Source organism: Carassius carassius, chromosome 44, assembly GCF_963082965.1.
Source record: "Carassius carassius chromosome 44, fCarCar2.1, whole genome shotgun sequence".
Classification (NCBI taxonomy): Eukaryota; Metazoa; Chordata; class Actinopteri; order Cypriniformes; family Cyprinidae; genus Carassius; species Carassius carassius.
Genome location: NC_081798.1, coordinates 19,567,708 through 19,595,542, shown reverse-complemented (window position 1 = coordinate 19,595,542; position 27,835 = coordinate 19,567,708). Strand labels below are relative to the sequence as shown.

Genomic DNA, 27,835 nt, shown 5'->3' with positions numbered 1-27,835 from the left:
CACTGCCGTTCCTGCTGCGCTGTCCGGCGCCTATATCCTTTCAATTCTGTTATATCCAACTGTTCTTTATGTGTGTGTTCACCTTGCGACACACACTCGTAAAGAGCTTGCGTCTTTTTTAAGATGCCTTCCTGTGGCTCGTCAGAGCCCCACTCAGTGAGGGAGACCGGTACGTCATCTGTGTCTCCTGCCTGGGTGAAGATCATGCAGCGCTCGCGCTCGCTGACGGCGGATGCCCTCACTGCGAGCTGTTGCCATGGTGACTCTGAGGACTCGCCTGGCCTTTTTCTCTGAGCCTGCATTCTCCGCTGCGCTGAGGCGACGTGAAAGCGCCACTTCCAGCGGATTCCGGAACCGTCTTCAGCTCAACCGAGCTCGCCGGTTCGCCCTGCTTCACCGGCCTCCCCTGCATCGTTTCCCGGTGGGAAGCGCCCGCTGTTTGCCGGTGCGTCGTCCGAGGAAGTCGATCTCAGGGCCGCGTCGGGGGAAGAGGACACGTGCTCTCTGCTAGCTTCGGGCAGTGAGGGCTGGGCGAGCTCCGAGGATCTCGCGCCTTCTGCTCAGAAGCCCAGCAGACGAGCTGACATCGAGAAGGAGCCGGGGCGAGTGCTCACGTTGGCCGCGACGAGTCTCGGCCACGAGTGGTCTGCACCAGCGCCCCCCCTCTCGTTCCCAGCTGGATGGTATTTTCCTTTCGGATGAGCGTACTTCTCAAAGCCCGCCTCATTTCTTCCTGAGCTTCACGAAGAGGTGGCGAAGGCTTGTAACGCTCCATATTCAGCGCGAACTCGTTCGTCTGTCTCACTAGCATTCTCCACACTGGATGATGCTAAAAACACGAACTACCAGTCACTTCCGCCGGTGGAACAGGCGATAGCGACGCAACTTTGTCCGCCCTCTGCTGGACGGCGGCAAAAGCGATGTTGCCATCTAAAGCCTGCTGTGTGACGCTGCGTCTGCCCTACTCACGATGGCTGCTTCATCGAAGCGCAGGTGTACGAGTTCCGCTGTGGCCGAGCTCTCACCCAAGCGTGCCGCTGTTTCAGTTCCAGGAATTGTGACTGTCTCAGCGTTTTCTGCAACGCGCAAGCCTGCACAGTTGCCCGCTTGCCTGCACACAAAAGCCGTTATCACAACAGCTTCAGCAACGCAGCTCGAGACCCCCGTTCTCGCTCTACCGGCTTTCGCCCCGCGCCGCGGGGACCGTGGCAGAGGATTACGGTGAGGCCGGGAGCCCCGAAGCCATCCTAGGAAAGCCATCTATGCCTGGTGCATGACGCTGCGTCTGCACTACTCAAGATGGCTGCTTCATCGAAGCGCCTGGTGTACGAGTTCCGCTGTGGCCGGGCTCTCACCTAAGCACGCCGCTGTTTCAGTTCCAGGAATTGTGACTGTTTCAGCATCTTTTGCAATGCGCAAGCCTGTACGGTTGCCCGCTTGCCTGCACACAAAAACCGTTATCACGGCTACCCAGATATTTCCTGAAAAAAGGGTAATTTCTGGTGTCCCGGCCAGGGCCGATGGTGCTATAAATGTAGTGACGATGCCCACTGCTCAGTGCCCATCTCCACATATAAGCACAGCCCTGCACACAGGGCTTGCGCCCATAAAAGCGACTCAAGTCGATTACGCGCACTACATAGTAAACGTGCCCACTCCTCAGTGCCCACAATCACTATGTCACACACGTCATGTGGTTTCTGTAAAAACGAAACCCGTGCACGTTCGTCCGGCCACGGCCGATGGTGCTATAAATGTAGTGACGATGCCCACTCCTCAGTGCCCATCTCCACATGTAAGCACAGCCCTGCACACAGGGCTCGCGCAGATAAGATTGACTCAGATCGGTCACGCGGGCCACATAGTAAACGTGCCCACTCCTCAGTGCCCACATACACTATGTCACACACGGCACGTGGTTTCTGTAAAAGCGAAACCCATGCATGTACACTCTGCCCAGGCAGACAGCGAGTCGAAAGTGGTAAATGTGCACGCTTGCAGCCCACAGTTACTCGCAGACATCACGAGTCCCACGGGACCCGCTCAGCCCTCCCCCAATCGGTTAAGCACCGGGATGGGGTCGAGGCCGAGCGATCTGCCCGCTGTGATCAGCGCGCTCCCCGCCTCAAATGCCACAGGCGTAACGCCCATGGTGCAGCGCACCCAAGCGCCGCCGTTGCCCAGTCAACAGAGCGCGCTTCGCATCCAGCCTTTAGCCATTCATGCAGATGCATGGTCAGCGCTTCCAGGGGTTTCGGATTGGGTGCTAGGCATTATAAAGAGAGGCTACTCGCTACAGTTTTTTTCCGACGCCCTCCGCACTTTTTAGCCCGCGTCGAAACTACGGTCAAAACAGAAGTAGCACACATACTTCGGGCCGAAATATCAAAACTGTTGAGCAAAGGGGCTGTAGAGCCTGTGTCTCAAGCTCAAAGCGAGGGGGGGCTGTACAGCAGATACTTTCTGGTGCCCAAGAGAGACGGGGGTCTCAGGCCCATACTGGATCTAAGACAGCTGAACAAGGCATTGATGAAACGCAGTTTCAGAATGTTTACGACCAGGAAGCTCCTCGCGCAGATTCGCAGAGGGGACTGGTTCATGTCAATAGATCTGAAGGACGCGTATTTTCAAGTACAGATAGCGTCAAGTCACAGGCGATATTTGAGATTCCCCTTCGAGGGCCAGGCATATCAGTTTACAGTCCTGCCGTTCGGCTTGTCCGCGGCTCCTCGTACGTTTACGAGGTGCATGGATGCAGCGCTCGCTTCTCTCAGACTCAGAGGCATGCGAGTGCTGAATTATTTGGACGACTGGCTGATTCTGGCTCGATCACGAGCGGAGCTCGTGGAGCACAGGGCCGTTTTACTCGATCACCTCGAGAAGCTCGGTCTCAGTGTCAATTGGGCGAAGATTTCGCTGAACCCCAGTCAGACGATTCTGTTTTTGGGTATAGTTCTGAACTCGTGTTCCATGACGGCGCGACTGTCACCACAGCGCGCGTTGGGCATTCGGCGCGCAGCGAGTTTCGCTCAAACACTGTCAGAAGGTGCTGGGCCTCATGGCCTCAGCATCTCCGGTTCTGCAGCTGGGCCTGCTCCGCATGCACCCCCTGCAGCTCTGGCTGAAGGCGCGGGTGCTGCGCAGAGCATGGGGGTCTGGCCGACTGCATCTCAAGGTCAATCAGAGCTGTGTCACAGCCCTGAAACCCTGGACAGCAAACGGCTGGTACCAATCAGGTGTAAGCCTGGGGACTTCCCCGAATGTGAAGATGGTGTCGACGGACGCCTCCACTTCGGGATGGGGAGCGCTACTCGAGGGGCAGACCGTCCTTTGGCCTGTGGTCAGAACGGGAAAAGCTCCATCATATCAACTGTCTGGAAATGCTGGCAGTGGAGAACGCGCTGATGCGTTTTTGTCCCCAAATCAAGGACCACCATGTCTTAGTCTGTTCGGACAACATGTCTGTGGTGTCCTACATAAATCGCCAGGGCGGACTCGGGTCCCGAAACCTGTACAGGCTGGCGGAACGCCTCCTGGTTTGGGCTCAGCGCAGTGCATGTGCCTGGGCTACAGAATATGGGTCCAGACAGGCTGTCCAGAGGCAATGTTCCTACGGGCGAATGGTCTCTACACCAGCAAACAGTCAGGCTGTTGTGGGAGAGATTTGGCAGGGCGGAGGTGGACCTCTTCACGTCCCACGAAAATGCACACTGCACCGCGTTCTTTTCCAAGAACAAAAGCGCGCTGTAACGGAAATGGCCGTGCTACCCGCTCTATGTTTTCCCTCCCGTCTCCCTCCTTCCGCAGGTGATAGAACGGGTGAGAGAAACGAGATGTTCAATACTGCTTGTAGCACCTCTTTGGAAGAACCAGCCATGGTTCCCAGATTTGATGCAGTTAGCAGATGTCGCCCAGTGGCCAGTACCGTTGAGGAAGGACCTCCTCTCGCAGGCCAGGGGTTCGATTTGGCACCCTCAACCGGAGTTGTGGTCCCTCCATGTGTGGGCGCTCAACGGTTGCCCGCTGATCTCGCAGTGGGAGTGCTAAATACCATCACTCAGGCTAGAGCTCCGTCGACACGACGTCTGTATGCCTCGAAGTGGTCGGTGTTCTCCAGCTGGTGCACAGCTCGAGGATGTTCACCCCTTAGTTGTGAGGTGACGGAGGTTCTCTCCTTCCTACAGGAGATGTTGGATAAGGGCAGAGCCCCATCCACGCTCAAAGTTTATGTGGCGGCCATCGCAGCATTTTCTGAAACAGCCCCCCTTCAATCAATAGGAAGGAATGATTTGGTCATCCGCTTCCTTAGAGGAGCTAGGAGGCTGAATCCTCCCAGACCTCCGTCAGTCCCTATGTGGGACCTCACGGCGGTTTTGGAGGCCATGAAGGCCATTTGAGCCTATCCAATCAATTAGCCTTCAGCATCTGTCGTTCAAGACAGTATTCTTGTTGGCTCCCGCTTCAGTGAAGCGTGTGGGTGATCTGCACGCGCTCTCGGTGAGCCAGTCGTGCTTGGAGTTTGGGCCTAATGACTCAAAGGTCATACTCGAACCTAGGCACGGTTATGTGCCGAAATCCCTCAACACGCCGTTTCGGGCTCAGGTTATTGCCCTGTCTGCCCTGCCGGTGTCAGGAGAGGATAGAGACTCGAGTCTTCTTTGCCCTGTCAGGGTTTTAAAAGCTTATGTTTCTCGCTCTGCTGCCTTTCGACAGACTGAGCAGCTGTTTGTCTCATCCGGTGGACGTTCCAAGGGAATGGCTGTTTCGAGACAGACTCTATCCAGATGGTTAGTTGACGCTATAGCGTTAGCTTACGCTTCCAGGGGCCTTCAGTGCCCACTGGGCGTCAGAGCACACTCCACAAGGGGCGTCGCCTCGTCGTGAGCGTGGTCTACTGGGATCTCCTTGCAGGATATATGTATGGCGGCAGGTTGGGCCTCGCCGTCTACATTTATCAGGTTCTATAACCTGGAGGTTCCCGCCTTGCAAGCAAGGCTGCTGTCGGTATAGTCGAATCAGGGCCCTGAAGGGAACTCTGAGTTCGTGAGCGTTATGCGCTGCCGACTGTTATATGGGCAGTATTGCGTAAGACCCGCATTACCACATTGGTCAGGCCTTGCCTCGAATGTGTGATGTCATATTGCCGCATCTACGGATGCTGCTAGATATGGGACGGAGGGCTTCCCCACTTCCTGTCCTGGACTCTCTGTGAGTCCCTCAGGTGACTGTGCACTGTAAATCCTGGGCGTTGCTTCAGGTTTATTGGTGTGTGATCCCTGCGCGCACTGCGTTTTACATTGGGTTCCCGTAGCGTCTTAGCTAAGACGCAGTACGAGAGAGCTCTCGTAAGAGAACGTACTCGGTTAGTAAACGTAACCTCGGTTCTCTCTAGAAGAGCGAACGAGTACTGCGTTCTCTGCCGTGTGTACGATTCACTCTAGTTCGCTTCGGCGATGAAATAAATCAGGTGAGTCAGCCTTTTCAAGCTCCTTTTATAGGTTGGGCCACACCCGTTTCGGCGGGAAGTGGCAAGAAGGGCGCGAAGCCTGCGCTCGATAGGCTGTGCAGTTGCCGCAGAACAAGCCAATGAGCGAACGAGCCGTCTCGCCTATGGCTGTGTACTGCTGCAAATGCGCTTTACAAAAATACAAAATTTAGGATAATTTTTTGCTTCAGTATTTCGTGAAAAGAGACTTTTCCCGTAGCGTCTTAGCTAAGACGCAGTACTCGTTCGCTCTTCTAGAGAGAACCGAGGTTACGTTTAGTAACCGAGTACGTTTTGTGCAGCTTCCAGGAGTGAGGGTGCACGTGGTTTTATCACAAACTTGTGTTTGTTATGTACTGGTCTGATGCAATGACTGCTTCTGAGCACAGACCACAGAAATCACTGGATTTAACAAAGGTTTGTGGCAAGATATTCAGAGGACACATTCAGGCATAAAGCTGTCACTGGGGTGGTGCCCTATGGTACTGTACTAAAACTAAAAGGTACATCTTTATAGTAATATGCCATATTAGTACATTATGATACTATAAGGATACTGTCACAGTTTTGTACCTTTTTCTTCAGAGTGCATTTTGTGCTTATGGAACTAGATATTCAATACCCTTTTCTACGATAAAGTTGATAATTATTAATAAAATAATAACTGATGAAATAATCAGAATTTGAGTCCATCTTCATACATCACCTGATTCATATTTTATCTGTTTTGCTCAAACAAATAAATGCATACCCATTTTACTATAGAAAAAAACCCTGTTACATTAAAGTACCCTAAACACACACATATTACTTTAATTCTGTTCACATCATCTACACACAACTTCCACAGTTTTCCCAGTATTTCCTGGACAACTGCTTGCGGTGTCTGATGTTGTTGTTTTGTGTGTGTGTGTGTGTGTGTGTGTGTGTGTGTGTGTGTGTGTGTGTGTGTGTGTGTGTGTGTGTGTGTGCATGCGTGTGATCATTGTTGTTTTTCAATGTCAGTCTATTATTGTAATCTTCCATTTCAGATTTAGATATACACTCTCCTGAAAGCCAACACATCCTCTTCCTCTCAGAGTGGGCCGATCTTGACCAGAATAAGCTGTGAAACACAAAAGACTTGCCAACAGCCAAAAGTGTCTTCTCGGTATTACACAATATCTACAATCAATGCGATCAAAAGTTTAAGAAGCAGAAAATCTCACAATTACAAAAACAACAGACGGATGAAGCGTGCATCGCATGAGGTCAGCATTGTAATTGCACATACACTTGGGTTGTAAATGTTGGAAAAGTGATCTTATTAGGATGAGATTTTTCTTACTGTTGCATTGTGGGTAAGACCACAGACACACTGGACATCTGGACAGAACAGACAGTGGAGACCTTTCAATTACCAAACAGAGCCTCAACTCTAAAAAGCAGGCCAGCACTAGAATCACGGGAGAATTGTAGTTTTCTGTTCTCTCCAAGGTCCAACAGAGCAGTAAACAAAGACAAACATGGCCAGAGAGGAAGGCGGGCAAGCAAACACACACACACACACACACACACACACACACACATTTTATAGTCAGTGTAGACTGCTGGCTGTCTCCCAGACACAATGTCCTTTGGTAAAATCTAAACAAGCAGGGGGAAAAAGCTAATGTTGTTTTGTTCTCCTTTATTTCTCCTCTATAAAAGCTACAACTGTCTTTCAAATATCCTTCAATTCAACTCGATGGCGATTAAAAAATACATGTATATTATTGATATGAAAAAGAAAAAGCCTCAGAAGATTTTTAAAGAAAACCTAAAATATAAATAATCCAATTAGCAGTTACTTTTTTTTTTTGGTTGGGGCTTTTTTTATTTTATTTTCTTTTTCTTTTTGGGGGAGGGGGCATTTTTTTTCTTCATTTAAGCAGTCAAACTGTCAAAGTCTGAATCTTGTGAAACAAAAGCCTCTATCTATATATATAATGTTTTACTTGATGAAAGCAGGAATTGAGACTATAGTCTCTGGCCTTAATAGGAGATAAGACAACATACCAAATAACATTTACTGAGAGAGAATACATGAAAGACAAGGAAATACAGCACAGAGAATTATTTAGCGAGGAAACTTTCATACACACACAAACACACATGCAGGAACACAGGCATGTATATATATATAAAAATCTTCAAAGAAGCTCAAAAAGAAAACCACTATGAATACAAACTTTTAATTGGATATGTGCTGCTGCTTCTTAAAATATTCAGACTTAAGACGGAAAAAGAATGTAAATCAGAGAAATTATTCAGTTTTTTTCTGCTTTTGTGCTCACACTTAGATTCAAAGAGACTGATTTCTGAGAAAGCCTTTGTTTTCACAGGCACTATTTGAGACATCTTTGAAGCTTTGAGATCCTTTTGAAACTGTATGATCTATTAATTGAAGCAAAAAAAATTATAAATAAATTTATATATATATATATATATATATATATATATATATATATATATATATATATATATATATATATATATATATATATTAGGGGTGTAACGGTATGCAAAAATCACGGTTCGGTACGTACCTCGGTTTTAAAGTCACGGTTCGGTTCATTTTCGGTATAGTATGGGAAAGAAATGCAAACATTAAACTGCAGGTTGTTTATTACAATAAAAAAAAATTTTGTACAATTTGTTTACACTTTTTTAAATACTTTTTAATAAAATATATATAAAATAAAAGAAGAATAGGAAATAAATTACTGCTGCAAAGTTCTCCGCTAAATAAAATACTCTCAGTCTCAAACCAATATCATATAATAAAATATAATGAAAAATAAAAATAAATAACTATGATTACAGTGCAGCATCAACAGTTTCAGTTTTTAGACCTGCTCAGATTTCCCTATTGCGTTGGACTGATCGGAATTAAGAGCAAAGATCTGTTTAAATGCCGACGGGAGCTGCGTTTGAATTACAATCGTTTTTTTCCTAGTTGTAGTGATGTTCACACTCACGTGATGCCTTTTGAAAACCTTAGGCCGGTGACACACTGGCATATTGCACCTGTCAAACATAGTCTATTTTGCCGTCAATACTGTTGACGATGTCCTTTATCAGTAGGCTTTATATTTATGCTCAACATGAAGTATAGATATTGTTGTCGTGAAGACAAGATCCTGGTCTGTCGGCGGCCTCCCTCTATGTCACCTACAGTAGCAGCAGCGCGCCAGCACCGCGTCAGGCACGGTTCTGGTGTGTAAAGACACAGAAAATGCGAAGCAGCCGGCACGCAACTGACACGCAGCAGAAACGCCACCCTCACGCCACGCAGCCAGTGTGTCATCGGCCTTAGAATCAGCTGCAGGGCGGGAATTGCGCTGAACGCAGAGACTTCCGGCACTTAATATGTTTCTTTGGAAACACGAAAATGTATATGTTCCGCACACTAAATATTGCATTCGGTCATTCGGTACATACGTGCACCGTACCGGAAGCCCTGTACCGAAACGGTCCGGTACCAATACACGTACCGTTACACCCCTAATATATATATATATACCATATTTTCCGGAATATAAGTCACACCTTTTTTCATAGTTTGGCTGGTCCTGCGACTTATAGTCAGGTGTGACTTATTTATCAAAATTAATTTGTCATGAACCGAGAGAAATGAACCAAGAGAAAACATTACCGTCTACAGCCGCCAGAGGGCGCTCTATGCTGCTCAATGCTCCTGTAGTCTACCACTGAGCAGCATAGAGCGCCCTCTGGCGGCTGTAGATTGCAATGTTTTCTCTTGGTTCTAAATAAATGCGACTTATAGTCCAGTGCGACTTATATATGTTTTTTTCCTCATCATGATGTATTTTTGGACTGATGCGACTTATACTCAGGTGCAACTTATAGTCCGAAAAATATATGTATATATATATATATATATATATATATATATATATATATATATATATATATATATATATATATATATATATATATTCATACTATAGTAAGAAGCTATTAAATATAATGCAAAGTAATATTTTTATAATATTCTTGTTAGGTTGTGTTAAGTTGTGCTGTGTCACGTTACGTCACATTCTAATATTATGTCATGTTGAGTTGTTGAGTGTTTTTTTCTTTTTTTACTCTTTTATAGTCACTAAGACTACATTTATTTGATCTGCACTTTTGATCAGCTTAGTGAATTATTTTTGAAAAAAAAAACATGGACCCAATATTTTAATATGTTATGTTATGTTGATATAATGTTATTATAAAGTTATTATATTATATTATATTATATTATATTATATTATATTATATTATATTATATTATATTATATTATATTATATTATATTATATTATATTATATTATATTATATTATATTATATTATTATAAGATTTCTTTATTACTTTTTGTACCAAATACAAAAATACTAATTGGATCACCTGTCCTGGGAAAGCTGCGTCATTTGAGACACCATACGTGTATGTAAAACAAATGGAAACAAATGGAAAACAAAAATGGGAAGTTTAATTCTCAGGGTTAGTGATCTAAGCAAACTAACTGTAAGTACTACATGAGTAATATTTGGCTTACTGAACGTGATGTCTCTTAAAAAGACGGATATGTTTAACATAATACACTTGGAATGAAATCAAACAAGAGGACAAGCAACCTTGGCACTGCGGTCCAAGACTGATCTGCTTGGAAGATCTCCATCTTACTTTGCTTTCTCCATCTCCAGCAGTGATGGCCTTGACCGGGCCTGCCCTTCCCCTCCGACAGGATACTTTGAGTGGGTCGTGCTGAGGCCCGGCGGGGTTTGCTAGCAGCACTGCCCTCCCACTTGCTGTGGAGTCTTCCTTGGACATAAACACTAAAGATGAAAAGGTTGATTTCTCGGCTCTGAATACTCAATGACCTGGCTTCCCTCCCTGCTTGCCGGAGCAGAAACACAAGTGATCCATGCAGCAGACAAGCATCTGGTCGAGGGCAAACCGAGAGGAGCAGATCTAGCCCGAGGGTCTGTCTTATACCGGCCCATCATCAGAGCGGACGGCTGGAGAGTTTGATCATGGGCCCGTATGGCATGCGGAGCTTCAACACCAACACACAGATGCATAAGAAAATGAAACGGACAGTTATTCAGAGCAGAGGCCGAGCGATCCATCACAGATGATTGGAGCAGTACAACACATGTAGGTGGAATTCATACACACAGGAGTTAGTTTAACATGGTCTCACACACACTTTATTCAGCAGCAGATCAGTTCTCAGAGGAAGGATTTATGGTCAAAATAACTGAATACCGGAGGATGTAGAAAACACGCAAAATAACACTAAGAATGTGCCATGAGGGAAGTGTGCTTTTCAAACAGAGCTGAAAGAAATCGTCCTGGCTGGTAGGAAGTGAAACAGATGGAACATGCCTCCACAGAAGAAGAATGTGAGAAAAGAAATCAAACCTTCACCGCATGTCATGACTGGGCGTCAACGTCGTGTGCCGTCGAGAGCGGGGAACAGCTACATCATCGCTCATCTCCGATGCCTGTTTGCACATTTAGAGTTGATCTCTCGTAAACACACAGGAAACAAAAGCACGTCATTGAAGACCGAACGGGCTTCAGTACCCCACGGGCTACAGCTACAGACCGAGGAGCGTTACAATAAAGCCTTAATCCCTCAGCATGAGGCTGAAGCTGTGACTGCAGATCCCACGATAATGCCACGTATTGTTCTAGCATCGCTTTCAAATCATCTATTTATTTTATTCATTATCACTTTCATTTACTACCTTGGGAAAATGGTGAGAATATTGCCAATTATGAATTTTAATAGGATTAGCGGATCTGTTGCCATCTTCTCTTCAGAGCATTGTGAAGCCTAATTCATTCAGCACAGAGACGATTAATCAAGTGATGTGACTTGTGAGTGTTCTGCTTCATAAAGTTTCTCAGAATTCATAGCCCGGTTCATTTTATTCCAATAATGTCTTTGCAAACCTGCGGTGGAATGTATAATATGAAAGGCCATTAGATGCGAGCTCGACCTTCACATCTGCCAGTGAACAAACTCTTGTTCAGAATAATTAATATTTTACATCAGCGCTCAGAAGATGGGCCGCTTTATCAGCTCTGATAGCATCGTTCAACATACAGATGCTCCTTGTAAGAGATGCAGCTATTTATCTAATGGATCGGTATGTGTTCCAGGAAAATGAAACAGATATAGCCAAGAGGGTCTACAAAGTCACAGCTAAGGTGTACTTGAACAGACAGCATTCTGCACAACTCTGAACAATGCTCATTTCTGGAAATACATGCTTTACAACCCTTACCAAATGCTTTATTCACAGGAGTAACTTGGATCTAAACACATTATTGTTTGGTGTTAATATATATATATATATATATATATATATATATTTTTTTTTTTTTTTTTTTTTTTTTAAATCAAGAAAATAATTTGAAACATTTAAACATTTAAAAATTTAAAAACTACATGTATTTCCGAGGTTTCTTAATAATAATATATTCCATTTATTTTGTAAATAAACATTTTCTAGTAGCAGTACTACTACTACTACTACTACTAATTATTATAATTATTATTATTATTCCTGATAAAAACTGGTTTTGAAATAGATTTTTTTTCCTTGTTTAATTGTGATAAAAATCTAAAATTATTCCATTTATTTTGAAAATATATTTAGATAAATATTTATTAATAATGATTATATTTTTTTATAATGTTTTATTATAAAACTTATCCAAATACTACTACTACTACTAATAATAATAATAATAATAATAATAATAATAATAATAATAATAATAATAATAACAGGCTTTGTTTTTGTTTTTTTTCTTGATTGATTGTTTATGAAAAAATAATTATGATAAGAAAAATAAATAAAATATGGTTAATGTTTATTAATAATAATAATAATAACAATAATAATAATAATTCTGTGAACCCCATTCTCTCCTACATCACCACCATAAAGCCACACACTCATATAGCCTAGCGCTGACAGTGGATTTCAGCTGAGGAGGCATATTTGTCATTATCATACTAATCCACTTTACGTTGATGTTTATGTTCACATGTTCAGCAAATATTTACATAAAGCAACATTATTTGGCAGGTGAGGAGATTGAGCATGCTGGATAATGAGGGATAGAGCACTCTTTTTCACTGAGACATCAACTGGGACAAATACACAAGGCAATATTAGCATAATACATACATAATGACTGACAAATGCAGGGAACGACTAAAAAATGCAATAAATGCTTTATAAAGATCAACAAAACTGCAATCAGCGAATTACCTAGAGAGTGGTCTTTACCTTTGATTAAAAGTGAAATCCACCAGTGTGTCAGCAAGCCCATTAAGACCGGCTTGCCTGGCTTATAGTTCATTAAGCTATTGATTTGATGACTGTTACCCTTTAATACTTTATTAGTTTTAGAGTTAGAGGCACTTTCACAGTCATTTTATGTTTAAAATGAAATAGTGAAGCTAATACCCTTTGTTTGAATTATTGTTCAGCATCAAATAATAACAGATATCAAATCAATACTTAAAGTAGGCCATTCAAGAGTCTGGAGCCAGACTGGAGTAAAGATGTTGAAAATTCTGCTCTGCCAGCACAGGAATAAATTACATTTTAAAATGTAATGTTTGTTGTTGGCGTCTGTACTGCGTTTGAGCTCCGCCACTATATTCTTTTTATCGACTATTTTTAACTTAAAAATCAATTTTATACACCATCGTTTCCGTTTATATAACGTGTGAATATATCCTCTATTGTATTCTACAACAAAAACAATCAGAGTGCCTCGCTATCACTAGTTTTATTTTGATCTCCTGGGTCCCCTATTAGCTTATAGCCTGTTAGCATCAGTGGTGTGGTTGCAGCTAACTGCGCTAACATTGCTAATACTCTATTCACACACATTACCACTGCTGTACTCACTGTTACTTGCTTTAATGGCGGATGAATCTCTACCTTTGATTGCAGGTGGGGACACGCAGGTGGGAAGCAGATTCGCAACCTGGAGGTGAGGCAGGCCCAGCTGAGAGAGCGGAGAGCCGTGCTGGAATCATCCCGGGCTGACACTCACAAGTCTGGGGTAAGTATACAGCGTGCTGCTTGACTGAAACCTGGCTAAAACCAAATGATTATTGTGGTCTAAATGAGTCTACTCCACCAAACTACTGTTATAAGCATGAGCCACGTCAGAATGGTCGTGGCGGAGGTGTTGCAACAATATATAGTGATATTCTCAATGTTACCCAGAAAACAGGATACAGGTTTAACGCTTTTGAAATACTTCTGCTAAATGTTACACTGTCAGACATGCAAAAGAAATCTAATGTATCTCTTGCTCTGGCTACTGTGTATAGACCACCAGGGCCGTATACAGAATTCCTAAAAGAATTTGCAGATTTCCTCTCAGACCTTCTAGTCACAGTTGATAAGGCGCTAATCATGGGAGATTTTAATATTCACGTTGATAATACAAATGATACATTAGGACTTGCGTTTACTGACCTAATAAACTCCTTTGGAGTCAAGCAAAATGTCACCGGGCCCACTCATCATTTTAATCATACATTAGATTTAATTATATTTCATGGAATCGATCTTACTGCTATAGATATTGTACCTCAAAGTGATGATATTACAGACCATTTCCTTGTATCGTGCATGCTGCCTATAACTGATATTAACTATATGTCTCAGCGTTACCGTCTGGGCAGAACTATTGTTCCAGCCACCAAAGAAAGATTCGCAAATAACCTGCCTGATCTATCTCAACTGCTATTTGTACCCAAAAATACACATGAATTAGACGAAATGACTGACAAAATGGGCACTATTTTCTCATACATTAGAAACTGTTGCCCCCATCAAATTGAAAAAGGTTAGAGAAAAACGTACTGTGCCATGGTATAACAGTAATACTCACTCTCTCAAGAAAGAAACTCGTAGTCTTGAACGCAAATGGAGAAAAACCAACTTGGAAGTTTTTAGAATTGCATGGAAAAACAGTATGTCCAGCTATAGACAGGCTCTAAAAACTGCTAGGGCAGAGCATATACACAAACTCATTGAAAATAACCAAAACAATCCAAGGTTTTTATTTAGCACAGTGGCTAAATTAACAAATTACCAGACGCCACCTGATTCAAATATTCCACCAACGTTAAATAGTAATGACTTTATGAATTTCTTCACTGATAAAATAGATAACATTAGAAATACAATAGCGAATGTAGATTCTACAGCGTCTAAAACTTCAGTTTCATCCATCGCACCCAAAGATAAACTGCAGTGCTATACAACTATAGGACAGGAAGAGCTAAATAAACTTATATGTATATAAGTTGTATCTGTATCTAAACCAACAACATGTTTATTAGATCCTGTACCCACTAAATTACTGAAAGAGTTGTTACCTGTAGCCGAAGAACCACTTCTCAATATCATTAACTCGTCGTTATCTTTAGGTCACGTCCCAAAACCATTCAAGCTGGCGGTTATCAAGCCTCTCATTAAGAAACCAAAACTAGATCCTAGTATACAGGCAAATTATAGGCCTATTTCAAATCTTCCATTTATGTCTAAAATTTTAGAAAAAGTTGTGTCTGCTCAATTGAGCACCTTCCTACATAAAAATGATCTGTATGAAGAATTTCAGTCAGGTTTCAGGCCCCACCATAGCACAGAAACTGCACTTGTTAAAATTACAAATGACCTGCTTCTTGCATCAGATCAAGGCTGCATCTCATTTCTTGATCTTAGTGCTGCGTTCGACACCATAGATCATGACATACTCATAGATTGATTACAAAACTATACAGGTATTCAAGGCCAGGCTCAAAGATGGTTTAGATCCTACCTGTCCGATCGCTACCATTTTGTTTACATTAATGGGGTGTCATCTCATTTATCATCAGTAAAATATGGAGTGCCACAAGGATCCGTCCTAGGTCCCCTTCTATTTTCAATATACATGTTGCCCCTTGGTAATATTATTAGAAAATACGGAATTAGCTTCCTCTGTTATGCTGATGATACTCAGCTATATATCTCAACGAGACCAGATGAAACTTCTCAATTATCTAAGCTGACAGAGTGTGTTAAAAATGTAAAAGATTGGATGACAAATAATTTTCTCCAATTAAATTCGGATAAGACAGAGATATTAATTATTGGACCAAAAAACACTACACAGAATCTTGTAGATTACAATCTGCAACTAGACGGATGTACTGTAACTTCCTCTACAGTCAGAAATCTGGGTGTTATATTAGACAGCAATTTGTCTTTTGAAAATCATATTTCGAATGTTACAAAAACTGCATTCTTCCATCTTAGAAACATTGCCAAGCTACGAAACATGTTATCTGTTTCTGATGCAGAAAGCTAGTTCATGCATTCATGACCTCTAGACTGGACTATTGTAATGCACTTCTAGGTGGTTGTCCTGCTTCGTCAATAAACAAGCTACAGGTAGTCCAAAATGCAGCAGCTAGAGTCCTTACGAGGTCAAGAAAATATGATCATATTACCCCAATTTTACAGTCTCTGCACTGGCTACCTATTAAGTTCCGTATCAGTTACAAATTATCATTACTTACCTATAAGGCCCTAAATGGTTTAGCTCCTGTGTACTTAACTAGCCTTCTACCACGCTACAACCCATCATGCACCCTAAGGTCACAAAATGCTGGACTTTTGGTAGTTCCTAGGATAGCAAAGTCCACTAAAGGAGGCAGAGCTTTCTCACAATTGGCTCCCAAACTCTGGAATAGCCTTCCTGATAATGTTCGGGGTTCAGACACACTCTCTCTGTTTAAATCTAGATTAAAAACGCATCTCTTTCGCCAAGCATTCGAATAATGTATCTCTTAAATTGTGAGTGTAGTTGCATCTGATCAAATGTGCATTTTTATTCATTAGCTTGGGTTAAACTAATTTTACTTTGTTGGATCAGCAGCTATGCTAATGATGTCTCTATTTTGTTTCTATGTTTTGCCTAGGATTTACACAAGCTCCAGTCTGGATCCAGAACACCTGAGAAGAGATGATGCTGACCCTCAGAGGACCTCAGATGATGCTAACTCTGAATCAACAAACAGAAATAACAATTATTGCTACATGTGTGACTGCATCATATAATAATTATTAATTAATAATATTAATAATGTTCATCGTCTAGCTGACTACATCTTGTATTAATTTTTTCTAAAAATCCTGTCAAATGTGCACAAACTGACAGTCACCACCATAAGCTACTACTAAATATTGTAGAAACATAATTTTCTGTAAAGTTGCTTTGTAACGATTTGTATTGTAAAAGGCGCGTTATACAAATAAACTTGAATTGAATTGAAAAAATATATTACAATAGAAATGTATTTGGCAGTGTTGGAGAGTAACTACTGTAGTTACATGTAATTGTGTTGCATAACATAATTACAGATTACAGTTACTGATAAAACAAAAAGTGTAATTAAATTTCAATTACTTATAAAACACACACAAAAAAGGGCATTACATCGGAATATTCTAAATTCTAAACTGCACTGACTGCTCTAAAATATGAGACACCAGTGATTCAGGAGTGTGTTCTATTGTCCAGCTCTTGATTAGAGCAGTTCTAGATTATTTTGTGTGTATTATAAGAACTCAAGATGCTATTTAAACCTTGACAACAAACAAAACAATAAAATCCATGATGCCATGATGTCAGCAGACGTCGAGGTCTTCAGGCAGTCACAACTCACACAATCCATGCAGGTATTTGTGGAAGCTGTGTAGTCAAGTTTGATTCCATTGTCAATAACTGTCTATTCATCTTGTTAATTTACCCAGAGGCTCATTAAGAGATTCCAGCATCTGCCAAGAGCTTAAATAAACACTATTAAGGAGCTAATGGAACATTTCACAGGCCTGTCCCTCTTCTTCAAGGCAACAAAAACCATACTGGATCATTTAGCTGCGCTGGTCAAGTGCTTAATGCTGGTGCCTTTTGCTCACTGCATTAAATTTGCATTAAAGTGATAGGTAACTTCAAACAACCAAACAAACAAACGCTGCCGCTGATAGTCTTGTAGAAAGCATGCGGAAATACAGCGCTGTTCATTGCACAAAAACTGAAATATTTCAAGAGTTATTTGTTTTAATTCTGATGGTTATGACATGAAAAATTCAGTATCTCAAAAAATTATAATACTGATTACACTGCAGTTGGCCTCACACAACACAACAAGTTATTATGTCTATATCCAAAAAAAAAGTACACCCTTTACAGATTCGATTGATGTATTGCTCTTATCTGTACGATTAAAACTGAAAGTGTAATTTAAGTTCTTTTCGGGGTTATCAGGAGAAAATGACTCAAAACGCGTATCCGCGTTAATCGACTCCGGAGGGTTAAGGCTTATTTTAGCCAAGAATCACCCACTTAGACAGGAAGATGCCGTCTGATTAACATGTAAAACGACCAGTAGTTCAATCATGGTTTAATTTGTTATAATCGACTTTACGAGCAGATAAATCTGATTTTGTGTAGGTTTGGTCAGTGATATGCCATATGGAAACTGGCATCGAACTACAGTAAGAACAATCCCCACCCCCTTTTTCAAACCCTACTCATGATGAAACAATACAGAAAGCTTGTGGAAAAATAAGTGTGTATAGAGGAACAGAGCCCTGTCATGTGGCGATGTGTTGAGATGTGGACTAACTTAAATCACACCAGCTAAAGCCGCTGGGATTCAGCAGCGTTGCCCCAGGGACCCGCTCCCCACATAAAGCCCGCTCACCCCCTCACTGTGTTTCAGGTGTGATATTGATGTTCAAGAGCTGCAGGGGAGCTTTAAGATCTTTGCCAAGCGCTGTCTACCTCTCCAAACTCTTCTGAACTGATGCATGTAGAAAGTGAACAGCTTTGATACGAGACAAAAACCTGCTAGCCCACTGAAAGATCCAGAGAGCTCAGGAAACAGCTCAGACACACCGAGACACTTCCTCAACACATTCACCATTACAGCATTTACACTGCAGGTCTTCATTCCCAATTCCAGAGTGTTGACTATAACCCATATCTGTATGGATAGACATCTATGCCCGGGTAAAGGACATCAACAATCTGGCGCAGAGAAAAGAAAACTAAAGAAAGTAAAAAAAAAACAGGCATAAAGTTGGCTTGCCGTTGGACGTTCGAGAGTCTCAAATTTAGGGACCGTCTCTAAAGTTACATGCGATATTGGTATACACTTTTCTAACGTCAGTAGCATTTGAGGAGAATGACTTACAGTCATAAAAACAACTGTAACTGTTCATCTAGGTGTCAGCTATAATGCACAATTGAATTGAATGATTGATATTTATTAAAATAAACTGTAAATCGTATGTAAATTATGCTACTTTTTCACATGGGCTCAAACGCAAATTTGAAGCTCAATAGCATTTGAGGAGAAAGACTTGCAGTCATAAAACAATTGTAATGTGTTCATTTAGGTGTCAGCTACAATGCACACCTTATACATTTTTAATATATATTAAAATAAATTATAAATCATTTGGGTAAAACCGAGGCCCATTTATCACTTTCAGGCACATTCCTCTGAAAGTTTTTTTTTTTTTAAGTTCCCTCACGAAAATTACCCATGGTTTTAACAATAACACCACAAATCATCGTTCTTGTAGCCATGGTAACTGCAAATTAACCATGGTTACTTCAAATAATAATTTACAAAGAAGTATTAATATATTGTAATATATATATTTTTTTTTAATTAAGATTATTTTGAAAAATCACATACGCTTTTAAAATTATAAGCAGTATCAGTATCGGTATTGGAATCGTTAAAATTTGTACAAAAAGTATCGGTACCGTATCGCATGGAAAAAATGTGGTATCGCCCATCCCTAGTTCTGAACTCTTTCTGTTGTTTCTCACTCTGTGTCATCATCTGGTCTAAGTCAAGTCTTTCTGTGCCCTAGTTTAGTTCATTGATTCATAAGCACTCATTAGTTAATTCCCATCACCTGTGTGTCATCATCTGTCTGCTTATTTAAACTCACTCCTTAGTCCTAGGAGTTTTCTTCTTCGTCCGGTTTTACGTTCATATAGGTGTGTATCTATCCATCATCTCTGTGGATTATCTTGTCTTGGATGTTATTAAAATTACTTATTGATTCTATCCTCATTCTCGAGTGCCTTCTTCGACACAGCTGTAAAAACTATCTTTTTTCTATGTACAACTATGTCCAATTTTACTTGCCAGGATGAAATGATGCTTAAAATCCTAAAATGACTGTGAAAATGATGAGAGAAACGTAACAGTTCTAATAATATATTAATTTAAAAAATGCTTTTATAAGCTTCACATTTGTGTTTTTTTAAATCCTTCAAAAACTGGCCCCATTGGCTCCCATTGTAACCGCCTCACCATAACACATTCATACATTCATTCATTTTAAGAAAATTAGGGATGTGAAAAAATGACTTGCATTTACATATATTTACAAGCATACTTTTTGTGGTAAATCAGCAATACGCCACATATTCGGTTGACTTAGATTGTATCAAACCTGGAATATACTTTTTTAAGTCACAACTGAAATGTTTAAATGTCACTGCATTAAATATAGAATATGAAACCACATCTGCCACGGAGTCTTATTGAAGCATAACACTAGATTGGAGTCTATGGGAATATTGCTGATAAAGAAACAGATGATAACACTGATACACTGACAAACATGACTCTATAGGCCTCTTATAAAGTACATGACTCTCCTATACACAGCACTTCTGCTGTTGCTACTTCCTGGCAGTATTGTAATGTTTCACGCCACTCGGACTGTAAGAGTAACAATTAAATAATGCTAATGCATTGCTCATGCCTTCCAAACACTGCTGCCTCTCGCAGGGTTTTAGGATTGTTCTGCAGTGGCCTATAATGCTGTGAAAAATGGCTTTCCATCACAAGCTAATCTAAACATAGAGGCTTACATAAGACAGAGCAGCACTTGAAGATCTTTTGCCGCAAAGCCAAGGACTTATTGCTATTCGAATGAGGACATTATTCAAACAAATCAGCAGTGGAAATCATGCAAATGTATGCATGTTTGCATTTGCACGTTGAGCACTAAGATTAATAGACAAAGAAGTATCTGCTTTCTTTTTGAAGCAAAGCATAAAAAGAAGAGAATGTATTATGGAGCATCTGATGATGATTCATGGCATTTGGATTTTTGTGGTGCATGCAGCCGAGTCAGTTTGTGAAAAGAGCACAGTTTGTGCCTGCTACATTTAAAGAAGGGCACAAAACAAAGCAAATGTCTGCAAACTGGATATCTAGATCATTAACTTAGGCTGTCAAATGCTTTGAAAATGTTTAATCAAACGAATAACATAATATGCCATTTAATCATTGCAATTAGTTCCATTAATAAATATTTGCTGTGGAGGGGGGGGTATATGTAGGTGCTAACCATTTATCAGGGGTATGATTAATTGCTTTTATTGCTTTTTATATCGCTATCATTACATCTGAAACAACAAACACATATTTTTATAGGATTATGTGCATATACCAGCCATAACTACTTCTAAAAATAAATCCGTCCCTAACGCGAAGGTCAGGCCAAACTTAACAGAGAGCAAACTGTTGCTGGGCAACAGCAGGGAGCGACAGCGCTGCTCTTCAAAGCGCACTACGTTCCACAGAAAACACAGACAGACTGAAAATCATACCTGTTCTCGATTCACCTCAGTGTAATACCCCAGTCACTACGGTAAACCTGAAAAGGATACGGCCAGGCACGACCGGCTTCCGGTTGACTAGTCCGAATGACAACTCCGTCTTCAAAAACACAGCCGAGGACTTCACGATGTGCTGCCCAAAGCGAAACGTGGCCATGGTGGTCATCAATTCCTGTGAGAGACAGAGACAGAGCTTTAACCGTCAATGACAAATAAGAGTGTCCACAATAAAGACAAGGAAAATACTTATTATTATTTACTTATGCATATACGTATGTACTTACTTGTATGTATGTATTTAAAACCTCAAAATGTTATTTCAAATTATCTAATATATTAAGAGATTTAAAGATATTATTATCATTATTATATAAGGTTTTATATGACAATGATCTCCATTATAAATGTATATTTAAGATGTTTTAACAAATACTATAATCAAAAACACCATAATGTTTTTGAACAACATTTTACAAAATTTAAAACCTGAAAATGTTAATGTGTCAAATTTTAAGTATGTAATATTTTAAGAAACTTAAATATATTAGTATTAGTAGTAGTAGTATGTTATACTTAATTTAATCACATTCAATTAACAAAAAAATTGAGAATAGAGAACTTTAAATAAAAATATTATAATATATATATTTTAGTTGACTATATTTTACGATACATATAAATAAATAAATAAATATTTTGATTTTTTCCCCCCCAGTAAATTACACAAACAATCCTAAAATAAATACAGTAGCAAGCGAAAGTTTGGGAACCCTTTGCAGAATTTGTGATAACATGAATAATTTGAACAAAATCTCAAAATCATACATTTACTGCTGGAAATGGTTCAAATATAGTCAAGATGCTGGAAAACTGAAGAATCTGCAGGACCTGAAGGACTTTTCTGAAGAACAGTTCTCAGTTTAACTGTTCAGAACAAACAAGGGACTCATGCACAACCATCACAAAACAGAAAGTCAGTCGTGGATTATCCAGGTAACCACACACAGTATTAAGAACCAAGGGTTCCCAAACTTTTGAAATGGGGTTATTTTAATAATTTCAGCTATTTTTTGTCTTTTGGTCTAAATGTAAACATATTTTATGTAAAATACCTTACTCAGGACAGTTCTAAATAAAACAAATAACATGCTTTTAGTATAATCTCTCTTATTTTTGTTAAAACAATTGACATTTTCAGAGATTGTGCCAGGGGCTCCCAAGCTTTCTCATGCCACTGTAAATAATTAAATAAATCACATGGAAAGTTTGCAGTAGAAATATTTCAATACATTGAAATAATGTTTTAGTTATGACTTCAGGGAAAACAGCATTTGGGTGTATTTTACTAAGATTTAAACTCATTGTGTAAGTTTTTTTTTTTTTAATGTAATTAATTTTTGACAGATTCAGACAAATAAATATACATTATGTTAATGACCCAACAGTTGAGTATACCTTAGCAAACTTATATGATCACACATCCTGCTAAGTGAAGTTTTTCTCTATGCTTTTAATTGTCTGAGACAGCATTATCCATTCTATAATATTTCTTCTCTCCTTTCAGTGCAGATGAAAGCATCTCATATAGCAAACCTGAAGTAAACAAATTGATGGCGAGCTATTTTAAAATGGTCTCAATGGGAGATGTCAATGATAAAACGAATATCTGAAACAGCAAGAGTTCAAACAAAGAACAATCCATAAAGCAAAAAAACAGGGATCTTGTCACACTGGGAGGGCTTTTCAATGCCCACCATTACAAACAAGCATCGACCAAGATCAACGTCCTCTTGCTAAATTTAAACATCTTCTCCAGGGAATTTCAGTCCACATTGATCAGCTAAAAATATATTAATGCAGTCGCATTACCCATCCCAAGTGGAATAAAAGTAACAGTTTGCCCTAACAAAATGACAAATCTGTCATCATTTGCTCACCCTTGTGCACTTCCAAATTTATTTGATTTTCTTTCTTCCATAGATAATGACAGAACTGTCATTTTAAAGTGAACTATGAACATGATGAGTACATGATTTGTCCTATTTACCAAGCGAAACAAACGTCAAGCAATCAGTTCTGCATTCAACATGATAAAGAAAAATAAATAAATAAACCAGCCATGAATGTTCCTTAGAAATGTAATTATATGTAATAACCAAAGGGAGTTGGGTTTTTATATGTGCATGAATTATCATAATGGGGTAATATTAATTCTATGCAGACCAGGAGGAGGAAGAAGAGCAGGACAAGGGTGAAGATAATGAGGAAGATTCACACCTCACAGATACACACACACACACATAGGTGCCCTCAAAATGATGACACACACAGACACACACACACATTCGCACATGCATGCATGAAGAATTATTCATACACAGAAAACCTAATTTTCTTTCCCTCAAAACACACACACACAGAAACACATATAATTTGGAAAAACATGGCGAAAAGGACCCATACTGTGCATTGGATTGGACGGTGTCCCAGAGGACAAATTCCAAAAAAAGAATGAAATTAAAAATAAAAAAATAAAAACAAGCAAGCGGAAAATGTGCGCATACCAGCTGTCTCGGGCATTAGCCTCCTAAACTGATTCCAACAATTCTGCAATTAAGAATCACAATGCTGCAATTAGCATGCCACAGTTTGCAATGACCTAATTAATGTGCATCTCCTGTGTGCTTAACGACACGCGTTTGGCATTTGTCAGGTACGGTAACACACGTGCGCATGGATTTAAGGGTGTTGGTGCATTTCGGCACTCAGCTGAGATTTAATATCAACACTTTCATCAAATGTGCTTGTGCCTCGGCTCGCAGCAGTGACGGTCATGCATGATTCGCTGGGCTTGTGCTCGGCCTGCATTCATGCGGTGTTATTGCGTTGGTTATGTGTTTAATCCTTATCTGTAACCTTGACTGCACAGATTGCTGCTCCAGCGTGTAATCGGTAAAATCCAGAAGCCTGCTCACTGCTACTGATACATCATTTACCAGCAGATACAATAATCCCTAAACTAATTCAAACACACACATACACACACTCCAAGGTTCATCCAATGAAACTCTGCTGGAATACTTATTTTGAAATATATGGACATGGTAAACACTTATGAGAACAAATGGTTATGGTATTTGAAGTCATTTTGTTTTCCTCATCTATTGAATTTTTCATTATTCTCATTAAGGCTGTGCAATTAATCAAACTTAAATCCATTAGATCATAATTACTCTAATTTTGTCTTTTTAAATAATTAGTAGGGTTATACACTATAGAGATACATACATATGGGACAATGAAGAATGCAGAATGGGCTGTGCAGTAAAAGAAGAACAAAAATGAATGCAGCATAGTTTGGATTCAGGAGGGCACATGTCACAAACTCAAGCAGCCAAGCGGTTATAGCACAAGCAATGTACTGCAAAACCAAGATACCCTATATCTGCTATATACAAATAGAAACAGCATGAGCAGCAATGTGCTGTTCAGCAATGAACAGCAATTTATGACCAAAACAGGACAGATAATATTGATATCACTATAATTTAATCTCACTAAACAAGCATACACTGTTAGTTTTACATGCAAACCATAAAAAATTTTTTTTTTTAAAAATCTTCAATTATATTATAATTTTGTAAATAGTTACATCTATAATATATATATATATATATATATATATATATATATATATATATATATATATATATATATATATATATATATATATATATATATATATATATATATATATCTTTTAAGAATGCTAAACCATACAAGTAAAATAATAATATGTACTCTATATATATGTTGAGAACATTTTGTCAATGTCAGGGCATCTTAACTTCAAGAGGTTATTTACAAAGAGAAGTGAAGCCTTTTTTTCCCTTAAGTACAATGCTAAGAAAAAAACAAAAAAAGACAAGTTGTTTTTGCTTTATGATTATAAAAAAAAAAAAAACTTAAAAGGATTGTTCATTAAAAAAATAAAAAATCTGTCATTAATTACTCATCCTCATGTCGTTCCAAAATGGTAATTTCTTTAAATTATTAAATCCGAGGGCTTTCTGGCCCTGCACCTTGTTACCGTCTATACAAGGTCAGAAAGTTCTCGGTTTTCATTTTTTGGGTGAACTATCCCTTCAAAATTGTTTTGTGAATCCAGGCCTATAGAGACTATTTAATCTAACACATTATAAGCAATAAACAACAAATAAAACTAATAATGAGTTTGATCAGACAAATAAAACAACTCAAAAAAAAAATGGGCTAAAGGATAGAAAGAAGAAAAAATCAATAAAAGCAATCAGTAAGCAATCAAACAATATTTACCAATGCAGCACAGCACAGGAATGGTACAGAAACATCTTACTCATTTAACATTTAAATAGAGTGCTACTCTTTTGTCTTAAATCAATCGCCACTGTATATATTATAAATCACAGTCATACTGCAAGCAAAGCTTAACTGAAAATAATATTTTTTTTCTACTTTTTTTTGTCCCACTTGCTTTTGTTTTACGTGTTCAGATCACTCACACAATCAGACTAAAAGTGCATTTCTTTTGTCTGTAAATATCAGACCATCCTAAAACTTTTTATATGCCAGAGCTTTGCTTGCAGCCCCAACATGTCATGACCCCTTAAAACAAAAGGTTGACTGCATCTCAACACCTCCTTGTTTTACACAGTGGCCTGTAAAGATATATCGACCAGTTCACCCTTGTGGAATCAGGCTCAGGTGTTCATAACTGCAAAGCCACTGAAATCCCTGTGACAGCATGAAACACTAACAGGAAACATTATATCCCCTATCGTAACACAACACACAAACTCAAGGTCTTTAATGCACACATTTCACTCAGCTCTGGCCTGATAATCACAAAACGAATGCAAATGCAGTTCAAGCACTGGAAATTTTCTCTGCAGCTACTTTTTATTTGTATACAAATGTATACGTTTACAGGACTGCAATTAAAAATGTAATTCTTTAGTTAAGAAAGGAACGGCAATAGAAATTTTTTTTATAAATATTATATATATCATTTACTGTATGAAATTCAAAAGAGCCAAATGAGATACATTCAGTGACAAAAGGCTAACATTAGGCTATATCCATGAGACCTGACCTCATCTCTAATTCGAACACAAAAGCAGTGATATGATGCCCAGGGCTGAGTTGTACCCTCTTTTTACCAAACTCTATATATATATATATATATATATATATATATATATATATATATATATATATATATATATATATATACACAGTATATATATTAAAAAAACTATACGATTCTGCCCACCGAGCTATGAGCACTAAATTAAATAATCTCTGTAGAATACTTGTCTTTAGCTAGTCCATTGGAGATGAAAAGAATGTCTCATCGAGAACACGCACTCAAAAGCTTTTTACATTTTTTATGGCATTTTTGCATTCATATCCTTAGGTGATGTCAGTGATACAACAGACTAATTTCGTATGGTTCAGTGTACAAACATTTATCTTTCATCTTTATCAGTAAGGGTACTGAGCACATAGTACAGAAGCATGGCTAGTACAGCAGCTCTTCCCTTCTGTGTATTATTATCTCTCTGGATGGGTCTCAAAATCTAGTGTGCAATTTAAATATGTATGTCTTTAATGGCCCAGTAGGAAAATGTGGTCACATTTAACACTGGCAAACAAACAAGTTTATTAACATCTTATTACAATGTAATGACATTGTAATAACAAAGCTGGTCACACTGCAAGATTATGGCATTGATGAATGAACTTCTAGTAGACCGCTGATGGAGTGTGGCATTGCATAAAATGAATCATGGTGAATAACCAATGATTTACCACACAGAAAGCACCTCAAGGTGAAAAAAAACATACATATTTGATTTCATTTTCCATCCAAACATGGCCTTTGGCACACTGCGCTTCATCTACCTGAGAAGAGAGGACAAACAGCTCCCAAACACACCCAGAGAGCAACGGGCTTCAGCTGTCAGTTTAGCTTACCGATAACTAGAGTTTATTCAGGTAGCAGATGCATCCAGACAAAGGGCTAGAGGGAGTTCCCGTGTTTTGAAATGCTATCAGAAGCAATGCAAGTGCTGAAACGTCGTCTCATTAAGTTTGTTTGCAGGAGTGGTTTGGTAGCAAATAAGATCCCACAAGTACAGCTGCATCAATAAGGCAGTGATGAAAGATTCCATCACTGGTTTAATGCTGACTGCCGATCTCTCACGGGTGCGCTGACAGTAATCGAATCAGACATGCGTGCGCACACGTGGGCACGTTTGCGTCTATGTGTTATTATAATAACGACCAATTAAATGTGTTCACACCAAGAACCTGTGAGATACAAAGGGAAAGGCAAGGCATCTGGATGTAACATGCTGATTTGTTCATAATAATATTCATACTCATTTGCCATTTAAAATAAACAAATTACCTTACAACCTTTTTCTCGAAATCAGCTGAATGCTATTGCACAGATGGTTGAAAAAAGCTCAACACTTACAGGTGGTTTGGCAGCATCTTTTTGTCTAGAGTTCATATTAAGCAC

At 39.7% G+C, this 27,835-nt stretch overlaps 1 protein-coding gene across 3 annotated transcripts in view; it reads right to left on the bottom strand.

Annotated features, from left to right (window-relative positions):
- Positions 1–27,835, bottom strand: part of fhit (fragile histidine triad diadenosine triphosphatase) — a 321,635-nt gene that overhangs the window by 199,671 nt on the left and 94,129 nt on the right. For all 3 annotated transcript variants that reach the window (XM_059537563.1, XM_059537561.1, XM_059537562.1), the window contains one exon: positions 21,322–21,442. In XM_059537563.1, the coding sequence (XP_059393546.1) occupies positions 21,322–21,436 (115 nt within the window). In that variant the 5' untranslated portion in view covers positions 21,437–21,442. The remainder of the gene's footprint in view (positions 1–21,321; positions 21,443–27,835) is intronic.